The 15,732-nt window shown below is 40.7% G+C and overlaps 1 protein-coding gene across 2 annotated transcripts; it reads left to right on the forward strand.

The window, feature by feature from the left end:
• Positions 1-575: 575 nt before the first annotated feature.
• Positions 576-8,020, forward strand: bub3 (BUB3 mitotic checkpoint protein). Of its 2 annotated transcripts, XM_030078265.1 has the most exons (8): positions 578-741; positions 2,381-2,575; positions 2,677-2,746; positions 2,916-3,067; positions 4,478-4,636; positions 4,826-5,003; positions 6,531-6,747; positions 7,515-8,020. In XM_030078265.1, exons 2-8 carry the CDS (start codon positions 2,381-2,383, stop codon positions 7,522-7,524), a joined length of 981 nt encoding a protein of 326 aa, XP_029934125.1. In that variant the 5' UTR covers positions 578-741; the 3' UTR covers positions 7,525-8,020. The 2 variants fall into 2 exon arrangements, with proteins under 2 accessions (XP_029934126.1, XP_029934125.1); XM_030078266.1 differs by lacking the exon at positions 7,515-8,020 and having other exon boundaries at positions 576-741; positions 6,531-6,751.
• Positions 8,021-15,732: the final 7,712 nt, after the last annotated feature.

A 15,732-nucleotide genomic window follows, 5' to 3' on the forward strand; every position in this document is an offset into this window, starting at 1 on the left:
TGAAAGCAGCAGGTGTGTTTGGATGGTTTTGGAGAGGCGCACAAATAAAATAGGCCTACTTCATCTGTTCAGCAGCAATCATGAGGAAAAACATCTATAATATTCCCATAGGGTTAATATTCCTATATTCTACCTAGTGCATGGTTAGACCACTTTAATGTAGCTATCTGATTAGGCACCACTATAATATGATCGTGATGTTTTTTTTATAGAGAATAAATGTTTTTTCTGTGATAATATAATAATAGAAAAATAATTTAAATTCTGTTATATTGTTGGTAACTGAGACCTGCGACCCTGTTTCTTAAAGTGAATATCAGAGAGGAACAGCTAAACTTTGAAATATGAACTCAAGAGATTTCAGTATGTTTGTGCGTGTGTGTGAGAGAGAGAGAGACAGAGAGAGAGAGAGAGAGAGAGAGAGAGAGAGAGAGAGAGAGAGAGAGAGAGAGAGAGAGAAAGAAAAAGCAGTGGACCGGTATATGTCACGTGATCTGCTCTGCGACAACGGAAGTCGTGTAAGAATCAACCAATCACAACAAAAGGCGGGAACACGCAGCATTCGTCTCGGCCAATCAGGATCCCCCGAGACGACAGTTACATTTGAAGGAACAGACGAGGCACGCAGCCCATTATCGTGCTTGTTACAGCCTATATTGCGTTCATATTAACTATATTAACAATAAAAACAATACAAATCCTAAAGACAGTAAAGAGTTTGACAACAAGACGTCCAAAGCGGTGAGTATGGCGGAGCAGCTAACGCCACAGTCGTGTAGTTCAGGTTGTCGCTGTTGCTGGCTAACGTTAGCAAACACAGGCGGGAGTGGAGCTGGGCTTGGTCTATTTGCTGGAATAAACCACGCTTTGTACTCACAGTAGGAAGTAAAAGAATAACAAATGCGGCTGTTATGCTATAGACTAAACTAATTATGGTTCTGCTTTTCAAACTAAATAAGCTAATTGTACGCTGAGTAACATGATCCGTAGTGAAATCTCAGCCACTCTGACCTGCAGGATAACGCCGACCCGCGAGCTAATGGCTAATGGCTAATTCGTGGTTCACAGTGATCCTGGAGTTTCCGGGTCATTATTGCGTTTTGAGAGGTTTATTCCGGACAGGGTAACATCAGGGAAGCTGGGGAATGGGTCACGCACAAAATGCATCTTTCACAACGTGTTCCACCCATTTATATGACATTTGTTGATGGGCCAATTCTCCACAGCAGGCCATCTGCACTGACGACTAGCTTGTTTATCTCCTTATCCAGCTGTAATCTTCATGAGCTGAGAGCACACACATTTACAAATTATGAGTGTTTCTGTCCTGGTCACAGAAACACTCACACAAGGTTAACTGGAATTGTAAAACAGGACCAGCATTTCAAATATTCTCAACAAAAACAGTTGACGGTTGGCCAACATTAATTTTAGTGTTTCTTTATTAGTAACTGAAAATTAGAGCTGGGATGATATGCTTTATCTCCTTACTTGATACTATCACGATACATGGGTGCTGATTTCGGTATGTATTGTGATTCAATATTATGATTTATTGCAATTTTTGTGTTTTGAAATATCCTCTAGTTTGTGGATGTATAGTTTAATGAGGCTCTGATTATCCTAAGGGTCACAATGGGTCATTTTATACAATGATGGCAAGTTTCAAAAATTTGTCTCTCTACAACCAAATGGCTACTATGGGGACTAACATCATCACACATGAATAAAATTGGGCTTATTGAATCCACAAGAGTCACCGGTTTTCAGTTAAATTTTTTAGTGCATGAAAAACTCTGCATGGGATCAGCATAAGGTGGGCATGTCTGCAACGAGGAGAGTCGTGGGTGTCCAGAGAACCCATTTTCATTCAGAGATCTGGAGGTCAGATGTCAAGGAAATCCCTTAAAATTTAACCTTGGAGCAATATTTAGTTCCTTTGCTGAAAATCTTGCAGGACATGCTTGGTATCAAGGGATTCCTTAGGTCAGTGAATTTCATTGATACCGATATCTTGAAATTGATTCTGTAATAATAATAAAAAAAATGCGATACTTAAGTGAATTGATCCCCCAGTATTGGTCAGACTGTCTGCTTGCATTTTGCTGTTATAAAAATGACGGAAGTGAACTGAACACAATAAAAACCTTATCTTATTAAATAAAACAGATATTGACAAAGTTTTTATTTGGGGATATAATTTGCAGCTGGAAGAGGGTATTAAATCTCGGTATGTTATCGCAATACTCAGCATATCACACAATTTTTAAACTCACAATACTATTGTATTGTAACTTAAGTATAGTTATATTATTGTATCATGGGGCCTCTGGTGATTCCCAGCCCTACTAAATCACACCGTGTGTTTTGTTTTCTTTAGATGACCGGCTCAAATGAGTACAAGCTGAACCAGGGCCCGGAGGACAGCATCTCTGCTGTCAAGTTCAGTCCCAACACATCCCAGTTCCTGCTGGTCTCCTCCTGGGACTCCACTGTCCGCCTCTATGATGTTGGAGGAAACACCATGAGAATGAAGTACCAGCACACAGCTCCAGTTCTTGATTGTGCTTTTTATGTGCGTCTCAAACCATATCTATCTTTGTTTAGGTTCCTTATCGTTGTTTTATTGCCTGATAGCCATGGTACACACAGGATAATATGAGCTTTTACTTGCAGGATCCAACACATTCATGGAGTGGAGGTTTAGATGCGCAGTTAAAAACTCATGATTTGAACACGGACCAAGGTAGGTCTGCCAGGACAAGTTCCTGGATCCTGACTAAACCATTTTGAAATCCCCAGTATTATCATCACGATACCAATCTAACATGATCTGACAAGGTCTGGCCATCGTTCATGCAGTGTCCCTGACACCTGGCGATTTATTGTTTTTTCGGTATTGTCTCTCTGAACAGACACAATAGTTGGAACACATGATGCTCCCATTCGCTGTGTGGAATACTGCCCGGAAGTCAACGTCATGGTAACTGGTAGCTGGGACAGATCGGTTCGTCTGTGGGACCCGAGGACGCCCTGCAACGCCGGCACCTTCACTCAGCCTGAGAAGGTAAAGTAAACATTAATAGAGATGCAACAACACTGCTATTTCTCAACAGTGGTGTGCACTTAAATTAATGTTATTGGTAGTAGGCCTGTCACGATAACAAATGTTGCTGTGCGATTAATTGCGTCAGGAATGATTGCGATAAGCGACAATATTGCATAATATTGTGCTTTTAAGACCATTTTAGCAGCTTCTTCCCTCAGGCTGTGAGACTACTAAATGCACCATCTGCACTCCTCCATGTTTAATAATTTTATTTTTTATACAATCAATCAATCAAGAGGGAACTACATTTTAATTTCATTATACAACCTGTTGTATAATGACCAATAAACTTCCTTGTATCCTTGTTTCCTTGTATTTTTGTTATTGTTGTAATTTTGACATTTTCAGACCATTCTTTAAACTTATATCATGAAAATAAAGGCATAATGATCCAAGTACACCCTTCTGAAGGGAAATAAACATTTATTCAACACGATTATTTTAAAATGTAAACAAGAAAAATTAAATATCCAAAATAGATAAGATATAAAAATACCAAAATAAACCTTATGAATACAAAAAAATTGACCAACTGGCCCTGATAACAAAAAGTGCACTGTAATTAAAAAAACACAACCAAAAACGCTGAAATGGACTCTGTCTCTTATCAAAAACTGCACTTGAATAAAAACCAAAAACAATATAAAAAAATAGACCTTTTCTCTATTAAGAAAAAAACACTCAAAAACTACACACAATCAAAACAACAAATAAAATGGATGATCAAGTCTTTGTAAACAATACTTAGATAAATATTAAACAGCAGCAGAGAGGTATAGAGACTAACATTCCTTAAGAGTCAACACTTCCAACACTTCCAGTGTTTCCTATACATAGACCAATGTGTGGCGCAGCGCCACACAATCAACACCAAGCGCCACAAATTGATTCCGCTTTTTTTTCCCCAATGCGATTTTTGAATTGTAAATATAGTTCCGTTCATTCATCTCTGCATAGCACTCTTTCTCCCTGTCATTCTCGTTCACACACACACAGACATGCCAGTGGTGTACGGGTACACTTATAAACGACCTGCACTCACCCGACGTTTTCAACCAAACCAACCGACCGCAATAAATTTACTGTGCAATTAACCAACTTATTGCATATCGCGAGAGGCCTAATTGGTAGAGACCATTTTTGTCAATTTATCACTGATTTCCAAGTCCAGTATATCTGCTGGAATTTATCATGATGGCATTTGTACAGAAACATGAACTGTGTGCTGCATTTCTAGAGTGTTTTTGCTTAAGCCTCCCTCTTGAAGGTTTCATAGGTTTAATGTCAGCCATTGTTGTGTCTGTGGTGGTATCAGGTAAACTTTGGCATTTCCTGTGTTGTGTCTCATATTTATGTTCTTTGTGAAAGGTGTACACCCTTTCTGTGGCTGGCGATAGGCTGATTGTAGGCACAGCTGGAAGGAGAGTGCTGGTGTGGGATCTGAGGAACATGGGCTATGTACAGCAAAGAAGAGAGTCCAGTCTCAAGTATCAGACCCGCTGCATCAGAGCCTTCCCCAACAAACAGGTTCACTCCAAAATGACTTTTTGTAATCTATAAACCTGCATGTACATACAGGCCAAATGAAAAACACCGACAACGTTCAAAACCAGACAGACAAATTACATACAATAGAGTATCATGGTAGCAGCACAAATTCCTCTGTTAATGTGAAGAATTTGGGTGGTAGCATCGTATTCTGTGTCTTTGCTCCAGGGCTACGTCTTGAGTTCAATTGAGGGCCGTGTGGCTGTGGAGTACCTGGACCCGAGCCAGGAGGTGCAGAAGAAGAAATATGCCTTCAAGTGCCACAGGCTCAAGGAGAATGGAATCGAGCATGTTTACCCCGTCAATGCCATCTCATTCCACAGCGTTCATAACACCTTTGCCACAGGTATAGTGGACTGGTAAATACTTAGCACCATAAGTTTCTGGAAAGTTCTTAACTAAAACAAATTTGCATTTTATATGATCTTTTTGTTTCTGTCAACTTGGCCAGAATGTTTTCCTTAAAGCTCACTGCTTCCTGCTTCATTGCTGAGGCTATGAACATATTTAGGGTTTGTCTTGTAACCTTTACAGAAGCCAAAATTAATATTTGCCAAGTGCCAAATGGTGAGCCATAAATCGTTTACCCTAATAATAATCGAGCTTGCCCTATGTCTAGAGTGAGGAAATGCTCTTGATTCAGCGGCCTGGTCCTCTGGAGCCACGTTTCTCAAATTGGGGTACATGTAGTGCAGGGGTGTCCAATCATGTGCCATGGAGGGCCAAGAGGCTGCAGGTTTTCATTCCAGCCAAGACCTTCACCAGGTGACTTCACTGATCACCTCACCTTGTATCAGAAAGGAGGAGCTAATCAGCTAATCTGATGTAGTGGTACACAGGGGCACTACAGGGCATGCATGAGAGAAATCTGAAAATAGAAAAATATAGAAATAAATCAGGAATGTATTACAGGATTTTGAAAACATGTATTTTTAGGTAATAATAGTAAGGTTTAAAATGTGAAACTGAGCTATACTAAAAACCCGAACCACTGACTTACTGAAATGGCTGCAGTGTTAAACTAATTCTGCTCAGGAGGCGCTTATTGCAGCTCTTTCACTTCATTTCTTATTTGTAAGTTTATATTCTTCAAAAGGTGGTCACCATATGATAGCTGTGGTTTCCTGTTGCAGTTTTCTATGCAAAATGTTGTAGTCGGGTAAACAGGGCACTTTGATCCAGAAGTCAGGGCAAAAGGGGACAGAAGCCAAGAAAGTTTGAGAACTACAGCTCTAGAGATGAAGATAATGATCATCTGATGCTTGTGAAGTTGCTGGAAATCAAACTAGTCACCCAACAACTTTCATGGAAGTGTTGTCTGTTCAGCGGCTGGGAGACAGGAACAGGATAATGTGTGGACACGTTTCTGGTGTCAAACCCCCTCCAGAGAAAAGGCGTAAGTCAGACAATACCAGTAACAAAACCGCCACCAGTACCACTCAGCCTCAGAGGAGGGTTAGTGAGAGGCGGCTCACGGATGACTCAAGTCTTGCCAGACGTTGGCTCCAGTTTGATGCTTTTGAGGGCATCATGTTCAGCTCCTGGTGTCTGTTAAACACAAAATAAGAGATGCTTTTTATTCTTTGTGACTTTAATAAATCAATCTCTGCATCGAGTAATTAAAAATGGCATCCTCAGTCCCTTCTATGAAATGATAATATGCCTTATTTTGCTCATGGAATTCATTTTTTAAAAAAATTAATAGGAGACTGCATACAATTATATGTGATATAGTGGTGCAGTTTTGTACACTGGACCTCTAGGATTAGAGGTGCCCAAGTTATATGAGGAACCTGGTTATTATAGATCCCAATCTCGGCAGTAATGTCGTCTAAATCTTTTGAAGTTGACCTTGAACCTGTCCTTCCACCAGGTGGCTCAGACGGCTTTGTGAACATCTGGGATCCGTTCAACAAGAAGCGCCTGTGTCAGTTCCACCGCTACCCGACCAGCATCGCCTCGCTGTCCTTCAGCAATGACGGCACCATGCTCGCCATCGCCTCCTCCTACATGCAGGAGCAGGGAGACATCAGCCACCCGGAGGACGCCATCTTCATCCGCCAAGTCACAGATGCTGAGACCAAGCCCAAGTGAGTCTTCTTCAGCCCTGTGGTCCCCTGTGCAGCACAGAGCCACAGTTTGCTGCCTGCTGAATTTCTGAACGGCTGCATTTACAAGGAGCACACGTATCTGCAGCATATGCTGATCTCAATCTCTGTCTGCTTTTCCAATATCCGACAGTTGACAGATAGACAGATGAGAACAGGAGAAAAATCCTCCCACCAGTTTCCACAGTATATCTATGCTGTTGTGGTAAATATAGGTTTATAGCATAACTTAACCTCTAAAGCCCCATAGGACATAGTTGACATGCTGGTATTTATTTAAGTGAAATTCATGAATGATTAATGTGATATTTTCAAACTTTTTTTTTTTTTTTTTTAAGGTGAGTGAGACTTTATCTGTGTTTATGCCACTATAGTGTTGCTCTCATCAATATCACACTTGTGTTTTTTGTTTTGTTTTTAAATGACCCTGTCCAAGATATTTAGAAGATAATCCAGAACACTTTTTATGCAGTGGCAGAGAGCTTAGATGCATTGCTTTTTGTAGAGTGTTTTCATTGATGGTAAATGGTCAGTTAACGGTAATTTATCCCATATTGGTGAATCTGACCCTACAGCATTGATTTTTGACACGAGAATAGGTGGTTTTGCTCAGACTGTTTGTCCTCAGACTGAAATTCTGCTGTGAAACTGCAGACCATTAATGGGATATCGCTTGTCTCCTCGGTGTTGGTTCAGCTATTGCTCATTTTTGATTGGGAAATCTATTCTCTCATGTTTTTGGTCCACAGGTCAACCTAAGTCCGCCATGGAAGGGTTTCCCCTGCGTAGTTTCCCCTAAAATGTGGCCTATTGAAGCCTTTATCACATTTGGAATATCTGCTGGCATCCAGTGTACCATTAACATATTTTTCCTGTCACTGTATTCCTCTCCATTTACAACAGTAAATGTTTTCTTACTTTTAATTAATATTTGTTCAAATTCCCTCTCCAATTCTGGCCTGTCCTGTGTATGCGGACAACCAGCTGTTGTTTCTTTGATCTTTTACTAAAACTTTTTATTTCTTTTATTTTTTTCCTGTTTTGATAAAGACATCTCAGCAAACGTGAACTGTTGCTGACTGTGTAATTCTGCAAATGCGAGGTGTATTTTATGGATCTTTTACCAGACATGTTCACATTAAAAATATTGGCATTACATTTGCATGAGCATGTTGACGCTCATTCAGTCCTTGCATTTATCTCTTATTTGGTACAGATACCTGAATTTCACACAAAATAAAAAATACACATTTCAGTTTCTGGTCTATTGCATGAATTGTGTTCCTAAGTCTTGCACATCTCACATCTTTCACATGAAAACCTGTGAAATGTCAGGAATGTGCCAGGGCAAGAGAGGGGAGGCTGCTGTGTTGATGAGGTGTTGAGGGAAAGCAGTGATCCTCTCGTCTTGCCGCGGGCTCCACTTGCCCCCAGATGCTGACCTGCGCTGATAGACATCACAGGGCCGCAGCCTGAAGCAGGTCTCACTTTATTCTGGGGGGAAACTGGGAGAAAGGCACCAAACTGGATGACCCGACTGCATCTGGGAGACTGTACACTCAAACACTTAAAGAAAAAAAAAGTTCTGCGTTACAATAAAACAAATCATGAGGCTTACTTTTCCATATTTTCCAAATATTTCTGTTCTTACAAAGGTGCAATCACATGGCCACCAGGAGTAAAGCAGTTCTTTTCTTAAAATAAGGCCTATTAAGAGATGTCTAATCAATGAAAATGATTAAGCTTGTTGATATTGAAAAGCTGTATTTCAAAATCCTCGATAAGAGCTGTATATGTCACAAATGCAAAAGGGGATGTAATACGTACTTTAGAATCTTTTTGTTTTTTTTAAATTTTCAATGCAGAACATGCATAACAACAGTAGGGATGTTTCAGCACTAATGGTCCGCCTCAGTGTGCACACTCAAGCAATTGTCAAACTTAAGCCAGTATACAAACTATTACAGTGGACAATATATATATATATTTTTTCATCATTATCACCAAATTGATCTGGCATGGCTTTGTGAGTTGTTACCTTGGTGACAGAGTCAGACAAAACGCAGGCCCTTTTAGAGCAAGTCTGCACTACATGAGTGGACACAGTGGTCCTTTCCCCCCCCCCCCTTGTTTCTCAGCTCAGATTTTCAGTGGTAACTAATGCAATTCCTGTGGCCCTTCAGCAAAAGTAGCAGAAAAGATAGTGATGTCAATTATTCTATTTGAGAGGCACAATTTTTGTAATGGCTCTATCTACTTCTGCGGTATCCTGGAAATGATTTGTCCGTTTGGTTAAATGATGTAACTAATTCCCATGATTGTTGATAATGAGTCAGTCTTTGACGTTGGATTATGACTGCAGCTTAATATGAAATGGCATTCATTTTGGAGGGTAATTACTGTTCATAAAGCAGCCAGAGAAAGGCTGGGGTTTGTTGTGGATGGCTGCAGTAAATTACCTAGTTTCCTGTCATCTTTTTTGCTTCCACTAAATTGGAAAATTGAGTTTCTTGAGTGTGCATTAGAACCGTTAAGTTTTTTCTTCTGCGGCACTGAATAGCTATTTTGGAGGAAAAGTAATTTTGTAACCCATTTGTCAGACGCATTAAAACAATTAGTATGTTTTTCTTTGTAACCTAACCGAGAAGAATAGTAACAGATGCTTGGAACAAACAATTTGCACTAGGTTTTGAATTTGAAAAAAGTGAATATTGCAGTTGCATTTTTTAAAACCAGGTTTGTGATTTAGTGAACTTGCAGCTGATGAATCCACTGCATCGCATTTTCCTTCAAGTACATCTTCACAGTTTCCTCCTTGGTTTGTGTCTTTTTTTTCCTGTGCAAATGCCCAGTTAACCACATCTGTGGTTGTGTGGCCAGGCTCTGGTTTCCAACCACTGAAGTGTTGCAGACAGTTTGGCTCTACATGAAACCATTACATGACAATTAAAATGGGTGATTGTGCTCCTACAGCCTGTCAGGTGCATTTAACCCGACCACAAAAGGCTCTTATGTTCACTCAAGAGGGCACAGATGACCTTCAACCAGACACCTTATCTCTCAAGACCAGCTTCTAATATTATATCAAGCTGATGATACTATCCTTCAGGAGCTGTGTAGAAACGGGGAAATCACATGATGCATCTGGAAAATATTGACAACATTCTATATTGTAATCTGTCTTTTGTTTCATTGCCATAAAAATATCAAAGTTGTCCTGCACTCAAGCCTAGGAAATAAAGCAGGATGGCACGATACAAAAGATATGAATTTGTTCCATCCAGCCAAAAGGAAACAGCAGAGATCCAATGGCAGAGGCACATTGCTCCAATGCGGTTTATTGTTCCGTCTTTCTGAATGTTTGGATATTTAATTTTATTGCAGTGCTGATATGTAATTTACTCAATTCTAATATGCTTTAAAAATTAGTTGATTGGTCATTCTAGCTAGTTTCAGTTTCAGTAACATGGTACTGAGAAATTGATTGCCACTGGTGCCTCAGTTTACCAGCTCTTTGTGATAATGATTGTGTGTCAGGGGTGAGGAAGTGTTTTTTTCCCCACACAACTCTCCTATTGAAAAAATTACTTTACAATCACATGTACAAAAGGATTTGTACATGTGATTGGATTTGGATTATATTGTTTATATGGGAACTAAGTGTCCCACATCTCAGGCTTTTGGATTTTCAAGCCAGTTGTGGATGAAAATGTGCAGCCGCTACACTGGACCAAGTGAAGGGGTCCTAAAGAATGGAGTTGTGCTGTCCTGCCTGTCCCAGCTGGGGAATGAAACCTGAAGCTTTCCCTTGGACATGACTGTGGCCTGCCGCAGCGTCTCACTCCCAGCCGGCCCCTGCTCCGGGCATGCTTTTAAAGAGATTTGGTGGGCGAGACAACATCTCCTCTAGAGCATTGTAGTTACATTAGAGCCTAATTAGACAGCAGGGCTCAAGGCCATGTATCCCACTGCTAAGTTTCACACTCAAAGCCATCCATCTCTGTGCAGGCGGTGCAGGCCGGGAGGCAGCACGGGGTAGAGCTGTGAGGGGAGGCTCACCTGGGACCCGGCTACTAAATCAAACATCTGAAGGCATGACAAGAGGGTTACAGATTTTGGGCTTGAGGTCTCATGTTGGCTCACAGGCTGTCTGCTGCACATTTAATTACTAGGTCCTGAAATATGTGCCATAGAATGAGGCTTGCAAAACCATAACAAGACCAGCTTCAATTCAATGAGGTGGATTTTTAATTGGCTCAACTCTAATCTTGGATTAAGGTTGTAAATGAGTAATAAATAACTAGGGGATAGTTTTAGTAATGTTATTAGTGCTTTAGTTTTGTTTATTCTCAACGTATGGGTCGGCTGTACCTATTGATGCTACAAACCCATCACAAATCAAATATCATAAATCATACAATTTAACATTTGCTTTCACTGGAGGTTCAGCATCAACCTATTTCAGTAAAACTTTGCAGTTGTGCTTGAGAGAGAAATGTTGCATCCACATCGTCCTTCAAACTGATGAATGGATGTTGAAAGAGGAGAAGGGCAGTTGGTGCTCTGGGGTGCACACATATTTGAAAATGTTTTTTTTGGGGGGGAGGGCAAACTGCAGAGATTAAAAGTGCAAATACACAGACAAGTTAACTCTGGGAAATGTTTTAGTTGTGCTAATTGATAAGTTGCATGTCATTTAAGTATTTAAAAGGTTATTCAGAAATTTGAACAGTAATACCCAGCGGTTCCTCCTCATTGAGGAGAATGACATATCATCACCATGAATGGGTTGTTATATTTCCACCAGAGGGTGAAACCACAAGTGCTCAACCCATAACTGCTACATCTTCTATAGAGAAACATCTGCCAAGCTGTGTGAGAACTAAGTTCAAGTCCTGCAGCCTCCATGACAAATTCCAGTTCAAAACATAAAACCTGTTGCATTGTATCAAAGCTTTGCGGTCAGCTTTAGAGTGAGAGGCAGTTTTCTTTACACTGTCATCTAATGTCAAAAAAGGGCGGGGGCGAGTCCCATGGGGCCCTGTGGAAAACAGTTAGTTATCCCCATTTAAACCGAAATCAGATTGCAGGCCTTTTCAGGGCAACCTCTTTGTATGCCTCCCATGTCTATGAAACCCTCTGTGCTATTTAATGGCCTCATGGCCACAGGGCAAGGGTTACAGTTTGTCCTTCCTGCAATTAGCATTCACGGTTAGCTTAGCAGAACTAATGCACCACATCTTTGAGGCTCAGGTTCCCTGTGTGCCTCCAAGTGACCGCGGGCGAGATTTAACTGACTCATTGTATCCATTTCAACCTGCATTATAAGAAGTTATTGGCAAAATCCCCTGAAGAATACCATTTAAAGCAAACTATTATCAGCCAATTAAGTGTCACATTGTTGGACACAGGAACATAAAAAACAAGATTAACCTGTGTATGTGCATATATTACTGCAGGTTATGTATACTGGCATAAGAGACTGCCTTAAGTGGCGGGCAGAGCAGCCTGTGGCCCCCACCACACATCATATAGGCCCATTTTGTTCTAGTGTCAGTCAATCAGTCAATCAGCCAATCAATCACTTGTGCTCATTTCTGAGTGCTCACCGTTTTGCAAATACATTATAATCACCATTTTGTCATTTTCCACGAACGTCCAGCTTGCTCTTATGGCATTTAGGTCAAAGCGCTGTGATCTCATGGTACTTTTCAGCAGCACAGGAACACTTGGGGGCACTTCTATTGTGGGCCGAGGGGATCTCATGAGTCTTAAGTGCTGCTGCTGCAAAAACGAAGCACCTTGGAGCTGTTGTCTTTCACGGTGTTGTGTAATATTACATAGGTTGAACCCATGGGAGTTCATGTAGGTTCACTGCAGTATTGTTTGAGGGTAGTCTTCATCGCGGAGTGTGTGACCTTCAGAGAGCGAGTGAATGCATTCCTTTAAATTCTCATTCTCAAATTCTCACTTGTGTAAGAACAGCACTCACAAGACATTATAGCTCTTGTATTTTTATTTATTTTTTTTTTTATTAAGGTAGGGTTAATGACTTTATTTATTATAACTGTGGAAATGTATTTAAACTCCAACCTGTGGCTAAGCAGGGGTCAGATCTATGTTATTGAATGCAAAATACATTTGTCATTAACAAAGTGCATTTTCACTGAGTGATCAGCAACTACAGTGCATTTACTTGCGCGGACGGAGCAAAATCAATGCGACCAAAAGAGCTGCCTTTTATAAACGGCTTTTGATTATTGGACATTATTAACTTTTCTGAATTCAATGGAGTGTAATAGAGTGTTGTCCCATTGATTCAAATGCAGATTAAGTAAGCTAATGTGAATGCAGAGATCAATGCATTCATCTAGTGATGCTGCTGTGGCAAGAATGGCTACACGCCGAGACTCCAGCCTGCCTCAAAAGTCTGGGTCTAATTCATCATCGTCCACACATTATATTATTATTGATGGCTCTTGCCTTGGGCCAGTCCATTTGTTTTTCAGATTTGTGACAGGCGGCAGAATGCTGGATGGAAGTTTATTCTGCTGCCACGCCAGGAGCGCTGTGCACAGCACGGTTGTTTATCTATTGATCATCATACCTCCCAATAATCTGGCGCCTGTCACATTTGACGACATTATGTGGAATAGGTCAGAGGACAGGGCTAATGAAACTGTTTGAAAGATGGATGTTGTTATCCACAGCATTAACCTTGCAAATAGCTGTCAGAGGAAGCACATTTACCCACACATACCGGTGACCCTGGAGAACCCCCACCCCCTCCCCCCACCCCGTCTGCTAATGTCACTGCTGGTGTTACCATAAAAATAAAGCCCTGCTTATTCAATTTAGCTGTTTGATGCAGTCCAAAGGCATGGTGTGCAACCAAAAAAAACAACAACAATAAAACATCACATTACTGTTGCCGGGTGCTTTTTGGAAAAATTACAAATCTGAAATATTGGTTTGGCAGCGTATTATTTGAAAGGTGCGTGGCTGCTTGAAGCAACAAGCTGAAATGCAGCACATTTTTAACAAAAAGAAAGATAAATGAACGAGTGAAATAACCTGATAAATTTAACATCCAAAGATAATAACCGAGATAGTGTGCACGTATGGATTTGTGTCCTGCAAAGTCTTAGAAATGAGACGGAAAATGACATTGTCAAAATCAGGGTTTTTATTTATTTATTTATTTATTTATTTTTGCAAGCACTGTGAGTGAAGTCATAAGAGAGGTCTCTAACACCAGGCGTGAAGTGAGCTGTATGACTGTGAACGCTCCGCTCCTCTCCATCCCGCCTGGCTAATGTATCCCTCTCAATAGCCAGGGACAAGGAGAGAAAAGACTGCTTGTGTGAAGCACAAAAAGCCCCACCACGGTCACGTTTGCTACAGTAATTGGCAAAGGAAGCTTCATTTCATTCACTTATATACCGTCTTTTGTTGTCTTGTAGCTTTTCACAAGTGTGGTGCTTTTTAGAGGTGTTTCAGAACTGGCCATTCTCTACATTTCTCTATTTCTCCACCTTAATGTACAGCCTACAGTGCGGTGTGCTCATAACTAATCAATTAAAAGATTCTTGATGAGACCTCTGAGTACCCACTACTTAATTTTGAACATTTGTAAGAGATGAGAAAAACATTTAGTGTCTTATGGATCCTCCAGCTTCTGTGCTCTAAAAGCTTTGTTGCTGTTCAGCAAAATGCTGGTCACAGAAGAGGTTGGTGGGCATTAGAGGGATGACCTATCCCCTTTCATCATCGCATTGTAGTAGTAGTATAAAAGCCTGCAAAATGGAGCTGCCAATTATTATATTTTCACCACAATTACACTTTATCGCATTGTGAAATGCATCAAAAGATTCTTCACTTTGACAAAAAATATTACATCAATGCATTACTTTTTCATAAGCACCCTTAACCCTCTGATATGTCCATTTTCTGTGAATATCGCTGCAAAGAAAGGAAGTGGGCAACGATTTCTATATGCTAATGCAGGCCACATGATGTAAGCCGGTTATATATGTTCAGCATAGCTCGCTATATATATATATATATATATATATATATATATTCGACTTTTACTTTGGACGGGACGGGACGCCTTTGGACGGGACGCAATATATATATATATATATATATATATATATATATATTTGCCAGGTAAGTTAAGTTGTAATAATGGAGTATGACAGAAGAAATATCTTTGATTTGAAACCTCCCTACAGTAACTGCCATGATTTAAGGTCATAACTAAAGTGTGTGTGAGATGCAAATGCAAAATGCAAAGCGATTCCCACAGGTTAACAGCGTCGATAAGTGCTGCAAACGAATGCAGTGCTGGTTTAGGGGCTTTTCGGTGTTCACATCGTGTTTATGTGGGGGTTCAATCAGAGCAGAAGTCCTTCCGCCTTCTCCTCCAGAGGAGTGCGTGTTTCCCCACTTAAACACAGTGTTTCCTGTGAGGTTACACTCTCAGAACAGCACAATCTCTTCTCTAGGGCTCTTTACAACGGGGACAGGCTTGCATCTCAGAAAATATTACAGTTAAAAAGAGCATGTTGACCTCTACCTGGTCAGAACCTTTGAGCCAGGCACGCTGGAGCAGGAAAACAGAAGATGTGGAATCACATAATGGGGTCAAACAGCTCTGTTTATTGAGTTTGCTCAAAGCTGAATTTGGATGGAAAATCTGTAGCCGTATTCAAGCAGGTGAGAGGATGTTTTTCAAATGTATTTGAGGAGGAAAACAGACGTATCCTTTTGCATTGACCTAAATAAATGCAAAATAGTGGTGGGGGATTTCCGAGAGCACAGCTGTAACCAAGAGAGCAGCTTGCTCTTTCACATATGTCATTCTAGAGGGATCTGTTCTTTATGTCCGAGCCGCTCTACAGTTCCAAGTGTCCCGTCCAAAGTAAAAGTCAAACCATTCACCTGGCTTGGCAGCCCTGGGGA

The sequence above is a fragment of the Myripristis murdjan genome, chromosome 19 (assembly GCF_902150065.1).
Source record: "Myripristis murdjan chromosome 19, fMyrMur1.1, whole genome shotgun sequence".
NCBI classification, from domain to species: domain Eukaryota; kingdom Metazoa; phylum Chordata; class Actinopteri; order Holocentriformes; family Holocentridae; genus Myripristis; species Myripristis murdjan.